General features: G+C 43.9%; 1 protein-coding gene and 1 pseudogene across 26 annotated transcripts; one reads left to right on the forward strand and one right to left on the reverse strand.

Annotated features, from left to right (window-relative positions):
* Positions 1 to 261: 261 nt before the first annotated feature.
* LOC139838302 (cationic peroxidase SPC4-like) lies at positions 262 to 2,454 on the reverse strand (annotated as a pseudogene).
* Positions 2,455 to 3,443: 989 nt separating this feature from the next.
* Positions 3,444 to 10,407, forward strand: LOC127346006 (uncharacterized). Of its 26 annotated transcripts, none has more exons than XR_011756402.1 (10): positions 3,444 to 3,919; positions 3,999 to 4,062; positions 4,156 to 4,226; positions 4,305 to 4,432; positions 4,780 to 4,825; positions 5,615 to 7,047; positions 7,137 to 7,252; positions 7,789 to 7,965; positions 9,420 to 9,484; positions 9,968 to 10,407. XR_011756402.1 is itself a non-coding variant. In XM_071828749.1 (10 exons), exons 3-7 carry the CDS (start codon positions 5,618 to 5,620, stop codon positions 7,241 to 7,243), a joined length of 489 nt encoding a protein of 162 aa, XP_071684850.1. In that variant the 5' UTR covers positions 3,451 to 4,062; positions 4,780 to 4,825; positions 5,615 to 5,617; the 3' UTR covers positions 7,244 to 7,252; positions 7,789 to 7,965; positions 9,420 to 9,484; positions 9,968 to 10,407. The 26 variants fall into 26 exon arrangements, 2 of the variants coding, with proteins under 2 accessions (XP_071684850.1, XP_071684851.1); XR_011756399.1 differs by having other exon boundaries at positions 4,008 to 4,062; XM_071828749.1 differs by lacking the exons at positions 4,156 to 4,226; positions 4,305 to 4,432 and having other exon boundaries at positions 3,451 to 4,062; positions 5,615 to 5,640; positions 5,787 to 5,832; positions 5,941 to 6,027; positions 6,779 to 7,004.
* The last annotated feature ends 4,439 nt before the right edge of the window (positions 10,408 to 14,846 follow it).

Raw genomic sequence — 14,846 nt, forward strand, 5'->3', positions numbered from 1 at the left:
CACTGAATTTTGGTTACACACACCACAGGGCCAGTAGATTTTTCATGAAACAACTTTATGGGTGCATAGTACGTGAAGATGCATGTGAGAATTTTTTATTTTAAATGTTTTGATATTTAAAAATATGTATAAGATGTATTTTAAAATTAAGGAAGCATATACTGCCATGAGCGAAAACACCACAAAGACGTCAACTTATATGCGGGCACATGCCCTTTGTAGAATAATAGTCGAATAAAGGAACAACAGAGACGAGTCATATATTGAAGATAACATCAAATATTCATCTCAATTTTCTAGTCGTCATTCCACACATCAAAAACCATCTCGTTATTGAACTGGTCGAGTTGCTCAAGAAACAAAACACACATGCATCAACTGTGGCTCTCAAAGCCCAAACCATTACCACACGGCTCGCTAATAAAGCTGCAACTTTGGGAAGAAAGTACGTAGGCTAGAGATGGATCGAGTGAACCAACCTATCCACAGCGCGCATATCTACAACACCAAGCTGTCGGCGGCCTCGGCGAGGGTCTCTAGCACGGACCACGGCAGGTCGTTGTTGGTGCGGCCTTTGTTGGGCGCGGAGCAATCGTTGCGTATCTGTCCCTGGTTACCGGTGAGCACGTTGATCTGCCCCATCTTGACGACGGAGAAGACGAACTGGTCGAAGAAGGCGTCCTGGTCGACGGCGAACCTGGTGACGGTGGGCTTGGTCCTGGCGTCGGTGTGCAGATCCTGGTCGGAGGTGAAGAGGCCCTGGCGGTTGAGCAGGTCGACGTAGTACTTGTTGTCGAAGACGTTGGGGGTGCGGATGTCGTTGTTGGTGGTGTTGTCGGTGTTGAGCGCCGGGCAGGTGAGCCTGAGCTGCGACGCGAACCACTTGTTGAGGGTGACGTCGTTCGTTCTGCGGGAAGAGGCGCTCCTGGAAGGAGGTGCAGTGCGCGCCGGAGAGCGCGACGAGGTCGTTGGCGTCCAGGCTTGTGATCCTGGCGAGGAAGCGGAGGAGCGTGTACGAATGAAACGTACGCGCGCTGGCTGGATCCCAAATTCAGAGCGCCGCGCGAGGATGTGGTTGCATGTTGAGCGTGTGCATTTGGACCACGCGCGCAACGCAACGTTGCCGTCGCGGCTGATAAATTACGGAGCTCGATCCGAATGAAACGTACGCCATTTGGACTCATTCTTTCTCTACCGCTTGCATTGCGTCAGCCGGACAGCTGGCCAGCCGTGAAATCTCATTTACGTGTAATTAGCCACTCTGGCTGGCTCCGATCGAATCATGCACGGTCACGTACGTACGTGTTTAATTTGCGCTCCATCTGGATCGACTAGCTGTACATCCTTTTTTTTATTTCTTCTTTCTGGATTTGAAGCCCACCCGCGAGAGATACGTACTCCTTTTAGAATTACCGACGCCACGCCATTTTTTCCTACCACTGCCCGGTGCCCGGCCGCAACGCTGGCTAGCTCGCGCGCGTGGGTACAAGTACGATACCTAGTACAAATAAACACCAACCCGAAAACAAGAAACCGGGAAAATTCTCATGGTTATGTTTACGCCGGTACATCCATATCTTATGCCGCTGACATCATGAATAATGGCGCTTCCACGAATTAAGGATTGAGATATATATATATATATAGACCTAATTAAGATTTAAGAGCATCTCCAATCGCCTCCTCCAAACCGATTTGGGGCTCGCCGGACAAAAAAAAAAAAAGCTTCCAGCCGCGTCCCCCAATGCCGTTTTTTTGTCCGGCGCGGCCCGATACGGTGTCCAGCGCCCCGAGCCCGTCCCCGTCCCACAGGGGACGCTCCAAGCACGCCGGACACAACGAAAAGCGAGGCGAAGCGACGCAGGCCCGATGCGTCACCGGCTCGGAAGCCTAAAACCCCGTCGCCTACCTTTGGTCAAGCGACGTTAATGGCGTCCCTGGTTTTTCCAGCGACGCATGGACACGTCTCGTCGTGCATGGCCACGTGGCCGTCCGCGCCGGCGTTATTGCGTGCAACCACCCGCCGCCGCCAGACATTAAGAGGCCCTGCGGTTCGTCCCAATCTCTCACAGCTCCCAAACCTTCTCGTCGCCGCCCCCCAGATCTTCTCCTCGCTGCCCCAAGCAATGTCGTCCTCGTCCGCCCGCAAGATCGCCGCGGCGGCTGGAAGATGGCCATGAACGGCATTGGCATCCCGCCACCGCCGCCGCCGAAGCCAGGCACGGAGCAATGGAAGGACATCATCATGGCTCGGTGGGCTGAACTCAGCGCCGAGGAGCGGGCGGATCCGACCTGGGCACCCAAGAACAACGACAAGTGGTGGGCCACGTACTTCAAGACCATGTACGACGAGGAGATGCGAAGACCGATGGCCTCATCGGCGGGCCGAACAGCTAGAGCAAGGACGGGCGTGCTCGGTTCTTGGGCGTTCCGGCTCACCCGCGAGAGCGTCATCCGCAACGGCGCTCCTAGGTTGGAGGCGCCGCCCTCACCGCCACCGTCTCCCGCAGCGCTATGGCAGCCGAGGAGGACCTCCTACTTGTCCTCCTCGAACTCTTCTTCCTCAGGACCGGCCCGATAGACGCCGTCCTCATCGTACCGCTCGGCGCCCTACACCGTTCCTACCCGCGTGAAGGAGGAGCCGGTGACGCCCGTCAATCTGAGGCGAGGCGGCAGCGGCAGCGGCAGCCGGTGCTAGCAAGAGAGGCGGGGCGGCGCCCTCCTCATCCCGAAGCCGGAGGTGAAGGAGGAACCGGAGGAAGCGTCACAGGCGGCGCTGCTGGCGGAGTACGAGCGGCAGCAGCGCCTCATCGCCAACGGCCGACGACCCCGAGGATCGCCTGTGGTCGCGAGCGGCGTGCTTGGCGTCGGCCGAACGACAAGGACGCTGGAGGAGCGACCTGGACACGGCGATCGCCATGTCCATCCGCGACTCTGGCAAGCCGCTCGTGGACCTCACCCACGACGACGAGGCAGGACCAAGCGGCCTGGTGAAGGACGAGCCCGACGAGCGCGTCAAGCAGGAGGTCATCACCGACGACATGTACAACTTCCACCAGTATTACGACGCCTCCGGCCGCCGCAAATACATCTAGATTAGGTTTAGTTTAAATTTAGTCGAATCGCATTCGAATCTATGTAAATTATGCTAAGTTTGGATGAATTTAATCGAATTTCGCTCAATTTTAAAAAAATTCCAAAATTTTGTTTTTTGGAGACGCGACCGGGGAGCGACGTCCCACAAACACGACACGAACAAAACACGTCCCCCAAATGCTCGATCCGGCAACGGTTTGGGGGGCGTGCTCTAATGTTGACTCCACATCAGGTAATAGTTGATGACAAAAGGTTGTGCATGTCTTGGTACTATTACATACGGAAATATATATATGCTCAGTACACCCGGAAGATGGAAGGAACCCAAAATGACGAGACGGACGTGAGAAAATCAATTTGCTGCAGTTTCCGAAGCGACACCGAAATTCAATTCAAATCGACACCGAAAATCCCCCAATTCAATTCAATTCAATTCAATTCAATCCCTCACGACTCCCCTCCCACTCAACCAGCCGCCCAAAAATCCCCCGCCGCCGCACCTCCGCTCGCCGGCGCTGCCTTCCCGGCCGATTTCGCAGCTACCCTGCGCCCCCAACCGCGCCCTAGTGCTGCGCCGCCTCTCTTGCCGGCCGGAGCTCTTCGAGGGCGGCGCATCCCAGCCGGAAATGGCGCGCCTCCCTCGACAGCCATCCATCCGGCCGCCTAGTCCCCGCGCGGATACTGCACCTCTAGCCGCGCCTCCGCCACCATGACAAGAAGAAGGCCACCACGCTGCTGCTTTCCCCCGACGGCAACAGCCATGATGCCGGGAACGACCACGAGCTGCTGCTCATCGGCGCCCCGCCTCCGCCGCAGCACGCCGGTGAGCACCCCCTCACGTGCACTCCCTGCACCTCACCTCCGCTCATAACCGTGCTGCAATGTTTGCTCCTGTATGTGAGGTGGTGAAGCACAAGGAGGCAGCCAGGACGGGCAACAGGAACGGTCGCCACGGCTCATAGCAAGGTGCCTCCCTGATGGACTTAGTTTGTTCCTCTTCCAGATGTTTCAGTTTCAAAGTGATTGTTTCCTAGTCCTGAATTGTTGTCAGCATTTCAGGACATGTGTGCTGGTCTTGCGATCGATTAGGAGTGGCTACGTTTAATTTTTTCCATGTCTACATATTTATGGTGCTGCTCCTAGCTAGTATATTTCTGGTCTATGATTTACGTTAGGCCGGTTCAAATTGAGTTTTGATGATTTTTCAGATCAATTTGCGTGGAGACATTCCACATGACAAGTATCTACCCTTATGAGTAGATAAATTATGAGGCATTGCTGGTGCTCACCGTCATGTCACCTGCGGATCTTCATCTCAGCTCTTTTTTTGGTTAAGGTTATGCTAATCGTAAAGAACAAGAAAGTTATATTTGCCCACCGTTTGATTAGCTTATTTTGGACAATTGACTACTGTTCTCTGATGTTTCGGTTACTGTCGAGCAGCTCTAGTGTCTAAAATAAATATGTGGTCTTCTTGCTATATATCCTCTTAGAGCTGATACTCATGTTCCTGATTCTTGTATATACTCAATTTGGTTCTTGCGCTCTTACTTGGATAAGATAATACTTGACCTGGCATTTTAGTTGATTAGCATGTAATTGGCAGTAGTTAGGCCTATCAATAGTTTCTTGTTTACCTCAATGGTAAAGCATGCTTATGCAAGACTCTCTTGTATTCTGCAGGATGGAAGGAAGCAGTGGCAAGAGAGCATTTGAAGCGTCGATATAAGCTACTATTCCCTCTTCTTCTCCCTGCCTCTCTTTTTCTCCCCGCCTTCCTCTGCATACCCGTTCCTCTCTTATGGTGTGTTTGTGTAGTACTGTGTCTAGTGTTAGGCTGTTAGTTCTCTGCATTTATCCCTTGTGCTAGAGGTGGTGGCTGATGTCCCATGTCCTTGTCTAATTTAATCTCACTCATTTATCATTGCTAATTGGGTCTAAACTTGATGTACTCTCTCTGATCCAAAATAAGTGTCGGCGACTTAGTACAAACTTTGTACTAGATTAGTACAAAATCTCCGACATTTATTATGGATCCGAGGGATTACTATACTTAGTGGCAAGCTAGCTCAGTGGTGGCACATTGTATGTTGTTTGGAAGTTCTGCAATCTGAATGTATCAATTTCATTTTGGTGTTAAATTGTTCGTCCTTCTGGTTTGTGCACCAGCATGCTCTACTACACACCGGCAGTTAGTTTTGGGTGCTAGATGTAGAGATGAAGTTCCTGGAATCATTTAAGGCCTTCCTTGTATAGTTTTCTTACATCTTGATTAATTCATTTTGTGCCATGAAGTATCTGTAATCCAATTCCAGTTGTGTGTTGCAAAATGACCTTAGTTATCTTAGGGGATAATCTTTATTTTTGTTCTTTCGTCCTGTTACAAATTCATACGTTTAGAAATTGTTTGAGTCATTGGAATATTGTAATTACCTCTAATGGGTTGTAGTATTTGTTTTAATCAACATGCATCTTTACCGAATACTAATCTTCTTTATTTGTTTTACCCATATTGCAGTTGATGGACAAGGCATGGACACACAAGTATGCCAGAATTTTTCCTTGATGTGATGCAAAGTATCCTACTTGTGGAGTTGACAGTCGAGCTAGGCAGCATGACCGGCTGTGCTCGTTGGATACTCATGTATATGAGTAGCAAAGTCTGACAAAGATCTCATGTGTGATGCAAGATTGGGGTCCGCGGATGCCCTCTGCATATGTTGTGGTCAAATTGAGGTGACAACCGGGAATGACATCTCCATCTTGTGAGTAGACGCCATTGTTTTTCTTTGGGTGAAAAATCTACAATAGAGCTGACCATCACCTTTGCTCTTCTTGTTGGAGGATAACAAGGAGGATGAGAAGCTTTCTAGCACCTTGGTTAGCTCAAGTGATGCTATGGTTGCAAGCAACGATCAACGAAGGTTTCAGGTTCCGAAGCCTGTCGTGTTGTATATGTAACGTTCCGGGATGGGATAGTATGGTATTGCAGAAAACTTGCGCGCTAGCTGCTGAGCATCAGTTTTGCCTTGACCACGTTTATTTGAGGAAGTTCTGGTCGGTTGTTTGTTTGTGTGTCACACATGGGTTTCAGCGGTGGTCTTTGTTGAATTATATGTTTGATGTGTAGGTTTTTATTTATGTCCAAAAAGAGGTGAGGTATCGGTGAGATGTGACTGGTTGGCTCTGTGCCACGATGGTGGCAGATTTTTCTGGTTGTCGGATTTGGCTAGAGATAAGCGGGATTACTGGGATGTCTAGGGAGTAGTGCGTACTTGCCATTGAGAACACGGAGCGTTGATTCGAGTGAATCACATAGTAATTTTTTTATTTTAGAAATGCTTCTTGTTTCACTCTACTATCATGTGTAAATCTAATTTTGTCAGTTAGATGCTTAAATTCAATAATATTCCCTGTCTCCTTGTGTTCTTCTTCTTCTTTTGGAGTCTTGACTGGTTGATCATAGCATGTTCCTGCATATTTTTTAGATTTTTTAATCTTGAGAAAATTTTTGGAGAGGGATTGAGTAGGACCGTGTTAGTGTTAATCCTCTTTCTTTTATGTGCATGGAAATATGTGTATTCTTCATGTCAGGTTTTGGATGAATATTCCTGAAGAGTATTTTTCTTGATATTTATTTGAGTGTTTTTATCTTCACATTTTCTTATTATCCTGATTGCAGGCTGACAAGATTTGTCTTGATTCCATGGATGTTCAAACACTTAGGAAGACAATTTGTCAAGAAGTATTATGTTTTCCTAGCCTCAGAGGCTATTATCAAGCCTTCAACACCAAGTTTCTATGGGCCATCAACTTCCACCTCAAGCTCGTAGACATTGGCATCAAAAGGTTCCTCGAGCTGTGTTTGGAATCATGTTTAATGTTTAGAACTAGCCATGCTTGTACATGTAAGGTCAAGAATCATATGTATGCCATCGCCAAAAGTTGGAGGTTTTTTCATGTTCAAACACCTCTATGCTTGCATATAGAAGTTGAGAACGTTCTCAACTGTTAAATACATGGTCTTAATTTTTATGCAGGCAATGGCATGTACAGGATACTTGGGCATAGATGTACTGCAACAGTAGTAGGAGAGAGACGTCGGCAGGGCAGTATCGTGAGCAAGCAAATTCATGAGTGGCTCTAGGATACCAAGGTGATTCTTCTGTATCGAACTGGAATAATGATGTTTATTAATTGTGATTTATTTGTTAAGTAATTGTGGGAAATTAGATTTATCTCTTTCCTGATTATGCCGTGCTCTGGGTACTCTGTATGTTCCTTCTGCATGTCCTTAGTTTCTGTCAATCATGTTGTTATTTTATTACTTTCAATGTATATGTACCTAGCACTCTTGCGAAAATTATTTTTACCTATTCTTTTTTTTGATGGGAATGTATTCCATCACGGTAACATGTCCAAGTGAATCAGAGTTTCTTAGTTGCCACCAATACTTGCTCCCAGCGCTGGTAAATTTCATTCCTAGGCCAGGGCTTTTGAGAGCATAACATCTTCTATTCGTCTACTTAACCTCTAAAGGATACTTGGGTTACAAAGTTATTTTTATCTCTTTTAGTGTTGTTATTGCTGTATAAAAGTTTGCCATTGAAATTTGAAAAATAAAAACTATGGTATTTGAATATGCTCATTCTAGTTAAATTGACCTTTGTACTTCATATTTTTTTTTTATAGGATCATATTGTGGGATCAACTGTTGGTGTTTAGAAGCTCGATGAATTGACCTTTGAATTAACTGCGAAGCAAAGCCAAAGGACACCTCCATGACGTTGCTCCAGTGCTCATCGACATCGGCACCCAATGGCAATGTTACTTCTTTTAGCCTACTGGGTGATCTGCCACTTCTAATATGTAAGTAGAATCTTCCTGTTGCGCTTCTTTCGTTATTGTGCACTTGCAGTTCTAGTTCACTTTTGTAGCTTGTGTGATTGATGAAGATAGTTCATATAGTTTGCAAGGCAATTTGTGAGGCTGTCTTGTACACCTGAGAAGCCAATAAGAGGTTGAATGTTGATTGTTGTGTGATCCAACAAGTGTCATTTTTTGTTGATCCTTGGTAGTTGTGCAAATTAAGTTAATTTCCGAGCATTCACAATCTTTGGAGCACTGCATGTGAGAGCATTTGATATAGTGACATGAGAAGAATGAAGCGTTATCTTGTATAACAAGATGTACGTATTTTCTTTAGGGTAATGTTGGTGTGTTGTACTCCCTCTCACAGTTTATAAGGCACGCGCGTACCTCTAGGTCGCAAATTTGATCAAGTTAGCATTAGTTATATGTTATAAAAATTATATCATTATAAAGTTTAGATGTTCTATTTTCTAATGATATAATTTTTGTATTATATAATTTAAATTATATAGGTTAAATTGATGACCTAGGGGTACGCGCGCGCCCTAATAAACTGTGAAGGAGGGAGTACAAAATTTGTTGATTTCTTTTTCAAAGTAGCGATGTTTATGTTGTTTCTACATAACAAGTGAAACAAAATATAAATGTGTGCTTACATGAGTTGTGATAGTTGAGTTATGTACAAGTGTACATGGGTATCTGGTTATAGAATGGATTACTTTTGTCCAAATTATTTTTCGAACCACTGGTTCTATTATAGAACTTCTATCCACTGGTTTTGTTAATGTCTTCTATCGTAGGAAGGCAATGAGTGTTGCCTTCCACTTTTGTTAGACTTGTGCACTTAGAGTGGGATTTTTTGGTCAAATGTCGTTTGAGCTGTGTGATTTATGAATGGATTGGACCTGTTTGTTACACAAATTTGAATATATTTCTTGCATGCAATAATGATATGCCCAAAGGGCCGCCGGTTCCCTTTGAATCCGTTTGGTGCTGAAGGTTATGATACAAGCATTTTGTTGTTCAACTGAAGTATATATATCCAACGAGGTGTTTCGTCAAGTACCTAAAGGAATATATCAACGAAATGGTTGACTGGTGGAAGAAGTCCCTAGAAAGTAAGGGCATCGACTTGGTGAAGATGAGTAACCGACTGAACAACACCCCTGCGTGGTGGTACTGGTTGGTGCATAAGAGGCTGGATTGGTGCCTCCGTATGATGCTGCTACTTGGATATGTGTTTGTTATAAAGAATCAAAATCTTATTACTGATGAGTAGATCCTTGTGTCATTTGAATTTGGATGGTCATGATTAGAACTTGAATGTTTTCATGTTCTTGAGTCCATGTTAATAATTTACATATACCAACTGTAGTGCTGATCAACTAGATAGGCCTAGTAGTGTGTGATGTTAATTATTTCTTGATTATAATCTGGTGATGTGCATGCAGGTCATCAACCGTGGCGGAGGGCATCGTCAACAACGTGCAGACACTGGTCCGACGACGCAGGAAAGGTAGTTTTCTTTGTCTCCATTCTCTTGTGCTCCACAATTTTGGTGAGAGGTGAATGAATTATGTATGTATTTTAAATGTTTCAAGGAGGAGTTGTGCAAGCTCTATGCACTTGTATTATTTTATCTGTGATGTAAATGTCAAGGAAATAGGAGTTGTCATGCCAAAATTTTGAATTTCTAAACAAACCTTCTAATTAGCTGATTGACTAGTACTTTTATTTGGAGTTGCTATCTCAACTGGTATGAGAAAACGTCTACGCAAAGAAAAAGAAGAAACTGATTGAGTTAGCTAGCTAGCGCGGTTTGGTATGTTGACCATCTAGTATTTATACATGGCCATTTTTTCACGGTTGATTTAGTTTTGTTGCAACATGTACCTAAAACATTCATCTTATATTGCTAGATCAATTGGGCATGATTGATGCGCTGTAGCAATTTTGGTTGTACTATTACATTTTAAATTTCCCCGTCTTCTTTCTGCAGCTGATGGATGGAGTTGAGCTGGCGAGCTTCTTCTTCGACCAATGTGGAGCTTGTTTTTCTTGTTTGATGTTGGCAAGTCTAGACGATTTGTGTCTATCAAGTGCCTTTGCCTTTGCCGTAGCGTAGTATCGCACCTTATTTATATTAAGCTGTTGCTTGCTCTCTGTGTGCCCCAACAAGTGTAGTAATGGTAGTAGTATTAGCACTCTCCGCAGCAATTTTCATCACAGTCTTTGCTTAGCTCTAGCTATTGTTTTATAATTCATGCAGTTTTGTAACTATGTTTCAAATGTGTGATCAATGAAACTCTGTATTTGGGTTGTGCATTTTTGTATTGCCCAGTCGGACAAGAACGTGTAAAGCTAAATTAATACTTGTATATATCACTTTTGACAAAACAATTCATCCACTTCTGAGCTTTATCTTTATTTTTCTGTTTAGCAATTTGCAAGTGTGCGTGGATAATAGAGTATGTATTGTGCATGTCAGATACCTCATGTCAGCAGGACACTTGGTGCAACTTACCGGGGCCCTACCGATAGGAGCGGACTCTTAACAGATTCCTAGATTTTCTATGAGTCTGATACAATTATATCGTAAGGATCTTTAAAAAACAAGATTTCATATGTACTACCTTCGTTCAAAAATAAGTGTCTTAGTTTTATCTAGATACGGATGTATCTAAACACATTTTAGTTATGGATATATTCGTATCTACTCCCATCGATAAAAAGATGTCTTAACTTCGTCAAAAGTTTAGTTATAGATATATTCGTATCTACTCCCACCGATAAAAAGATGTCTTAACTTTATCAAAATTTAGATGTATCTAGACCCATTTTAGTATCTAGATACATCCAAATTTTTCTTAGGGAATTGAGACCACTTAGTTTTAGATGGAGGGAGTACATTATTCATGAATCTTGAAGTATAAATCACCGGTGAAGACTGTACCGCTTGGCATAGGACCGTAGCGAGTCGATCGAATATGCTAGTTTCTACATTAATTTGGCAGCAGGATCACACAGTGTGTAATGCATCACCCAATGCAGATGTGCTAAGGAGTTGGAGGACTGAGGTTGGTGATGCGCACGATGCACTATAAGTGCCGTTTGGTCTACTCTTGGCCCATAACTAGCCTCCGGAAAATGAGCCATCGATAACAAGGGGGAATGAATTAACCACCGCATGGACTTCAGCTCCTCGTTTAGGGACGTCCATGCCATGTCAGCAATCCATGTGATTAGCCATCTAAACCGTCCATTCTTTCCATCAAGCAACCAAGATGAGCGCAATGAGAGAACCGAAGAGCTCATCTCTGTTCCCGTTCATAATTTTACCTCTCCCTAGTACTTCAAACCTGGTTGGCAATCTCTATAAGTAGAATCCCATCGCCGTCCACCGCGTGTGGTTAGCGCGTGTGACTATGACTTAGACTTTGACTTTTAATTGTCGAGGAGAGCGAGAGGAGTCATGCCGCCGACCGAGCGAGTGCCATGGCCGGGTCACTGGAGATGGATATGGAGATGGTGACGGGCATCTCCGGCGGCAGCGGCGTGCAGAGGAGGAGGCAACTGGTGGCAACGGCTGAGATGCAGCACCAGGTAATTGATCCTCTATGTGTTTATTTCCGTGAATTGGTTCTTGGTGGATGAACAGAATTTCTCGTTTGCAAGATCTTGGCATGCTAATTGATAAATAGGCAGCCACATGATTCAGTTTGTATTATGTCATCTTTTACCACTGGTATGTCCAGATTAGAGCCCGTGCCACCGGTAAGGAAATAGTCTATAACTGTGGTGTACCATATCTTACCTACCGGATCATTGTTGTTACTGGTTCAGCGATCCCACAGGTTCTTCTATTCTCCTAGCCTGGGCATAGATTAAATTGTTTATACATGTCGACTGCTTGAGAAAATCACAAGGTGGTTTAATTTTTGATTTCCTACTAGGAATTACCCAGCCGGAAGACGAGAGTGATTTTCTTTGGGATGCCTGAGCATCTCCTCTTCTCAATCATATTTGCCAGATCTTGACGTGATCTATGCAGCAGGTATTAGCGCATCCATCTCCCACCATGTGTACTTCAGTTGTGCTGATTTGGATTGTGCATGTCCTATTTTTTTCTGGCCGTGATTCATTAGTCCTTACTCCGGGTTCACAAGATATTCATGTTTACTTATAATGATTTTGAAGGAAAGTTGGGTGAAGGCTCAGTTAGATACATATTATGCTAATTCAGTTTACGTTATTGTCTACTAACTTGCAGGGGTTCAATTGGATGCCCATGTGATTTCCAAGTTCAGTAGTTGTTCGTTTCTACAGGGAGATCATGATTTATGCAATTTCCACTCTTAGCTTTTGCTCCACTATTCTAATTGTTAAGATCATGTCAGAGAAGTGTTGTTTTGTTGTGTGTTTGGCTAAATAATATTTATCATTCACATGCTCATTTTTCTGCAGCTAGCTATATTTATTAAGCATTTACGCTATCCTTGTAAGTACATCATATTTTGTGAGCAATCAGTTTGGATAGTGTGAATATTATGTGGCTATACTTTATTTCTACTCAGCTCTTCTCGCAAGAACTACTTTTATTTTGCTTGCTGAGCTGATATCACATAACATGTTTTCTATGTTGGCACACATTGGCCCATAACAAATATACCACCTCCATCTAAAAATAAATGTCTTAATTTTATCTACATACGGATGTATCTAGAGTTCTAGACACATCTTGGTTGTAAATACATGGAAAAAGTCGAGGCATTTATTTTTGGATGGAGGGAGTATGAACCAGATTTACATATAGCCCTTATTAGCCATATTGTTAACAGATCCTTATTCTTCCCGATTTTTTTTGTCAGCATCATAATTGTCCTAAATAACAGTTCTGTACGGATAGTCCGATTTTACTCTATTGATCATGGTCTGTTATTTTCCATTCAATATATTGGCTAAAACCTCTAGATGTTGTTCAGCGGCATTCCAAGTTCGCTAAAAAAAATTGGACATTGGCCAGAAGATATCAACGTAATATTTATAAAGTACTGCATACGAGCTCCACATTTGTGCAATGTCCAGAAGTGTTAAGAATGATTATGTCACCTCTGAACATGTGAATTTTGATTATGCACTAACCCTCTAATGAGTTGTTTTGAGTTTGGTGTGGAGGAAGTTTTCAAGGATCAAGAGAGGAGGATGATACAATATGATCAAGGAGAGTGAAAGCCACCCTTGCGTCGATCTGAGGTGCAAAGGTGACACCTTGCTTAGTCATTATTTAGTAGATCCGATCCGTTACGATTGCTCCTTGTTCTTCAAGGATTAGTTTAATATCTACATAGTTAGGCCTTGCAAACGGGTTGAAGGATCCAGTAACACGTAGGGTGTAGTTTGCTAGCCCTAGATAAGATGTTCCGGGAATCAACTTCATGTTGGTTTTTAGGCCTTATCTAGGGCTGGTTTATTATCATCTTGCGTGGCTGCCAGGCTCAATCACGTGTAGGATGTTCCGATTATGTGGTGAAAGCCCTAAATCGTCGTAGGTCGTTTTAGCTCTATATTGATCAAGCAGGACCACCTCAAAAACTTTAACTGACCGTGTCCGACACGAACGCGAGCAATGTAGAGAAAACTAGTGTCTCTCCTTTCTGGTGTGTATAGATGGGTGCTAGAAGAGTGTGGTGGCGAAGGGAAAGACCTCGCGGTGGTCTGTGGCGTCCAAAGCATAGCGGGGCGGCGTGGCCGTGCCCACAGCGGCGTGCATGCATGTTCGGCATTGGCATCAGCATGTACGTTCGGCATTGGCCTCGGCGGTATCTCTGGTGTGTCAGTGATCGAATGAGGGGACGAGATTGAGGGTGCATCCCGACGGTGACCTAGCGATGGCGGCGAGCATAGCCGTTCTGACCATGCCGATATCGGCATCGGCAAAGTTTGGAGGCGGTGGTGCTCGAATCAAGGTGGGATTTGTTTCTTGTACGCCAAAAGTGATTTGAAACAAGTTTCGTGTTGAAGGTTAGGTAACGAAAGTTTGTAACTAAGCCCAAAGTTATACTAGCGTCATGGTGAGGTTCTTTTTGATAGAGCTATACGGTTGGGCAAACTTTTTTGACACTTTTTAGATAGGGTTCCTTTTTGTTACACGTATGTACGTCATCATGTATGGCAAATTTGGGGTCATTTGGAGATGTTCGAAAAAATCACTTTGCTTAAACGCATGCCGTTTCGTCTCACTGAAACCAACTTTTCTAACAAGGTGATTTATTCTACCTTCTCTAAATGACCTCAAATTTCATACAGCTGATCTTTTATACATAGATAGATAGATTGTTTCATTTTTATATTTTTCGAACTTTTTATTTCCCTTTATAATACCCAATTGATTTTCAGGTCAAAATCTCGAAAAACAACATCATGTATGGCATCATTTTCGCCTAAATTTCAAATTTTGTGAAACTTTCCCTTTTAGATATTCCTTGTTGTTATAGATATGGCATAATGTATGCCAAATTTGGTTAGGTCTCACTGAAACCAGCTTTTGTAACAAGTTAGGTTTTTTCGGCCTTCTCAAAAGGGATTTTTTTCTACCTTCTCTAAATGACCTCAAAAATCATACAGACGATCTTCTATACAAAGATAGGTAGATTGTTTCGTTTTTACATTTTTTTGAACTTTTATTTCCCTTTATAATACCCATTTGTTTTCAGGTCAAAACCTCGAAAGTTAACATAACTAGATGGTGAACCCTTCCAAACTTCAAATACAGAGATAGATAGATTGGTTCGTTTATCATTTTTACCGTGAATAGTAATGGCTACAAGAAATCGGTGATGGTTTATCATTTTTTTGCGTGAAAAGTAATGGATACAACA

Source organism: Lolium perenne, chromosome 3 (assembly GCF_019359855.2).
Source record: "Lolium perenne isolate Kyuss_39 chromosome 3, Kyuss_2.0, whole genome shotgun sequence".
NCBI lineage: Eukaryota > Viridiplantae > Streptophyta > Magnoliopsida > Poales > Poaceae > Lolium > Lolium perenne.

Bases quoted from the DNA above. Each gene is read 5' to 3' on its own strand.
- LOC127346006 (XM_071828749.1), top strand. From the start codon at position 5,618: ATGGACAAGGCATGGACACACAA. The intron at 5,833-5,940 runs GTGACAACCGGG...TTCTTGTTGGAG, and splicing joins TATGTTGTGGTCAAATTGAG to GATAACAAGGAGGATGAGAA. The intron at 6,028-6,778 runs GTTCCGAAGCCT...TCCTGATTGCAG, and splicing joins ACGATCAACGAAGGTTTCAG to GCTGACAAGATTTGTCTTGA.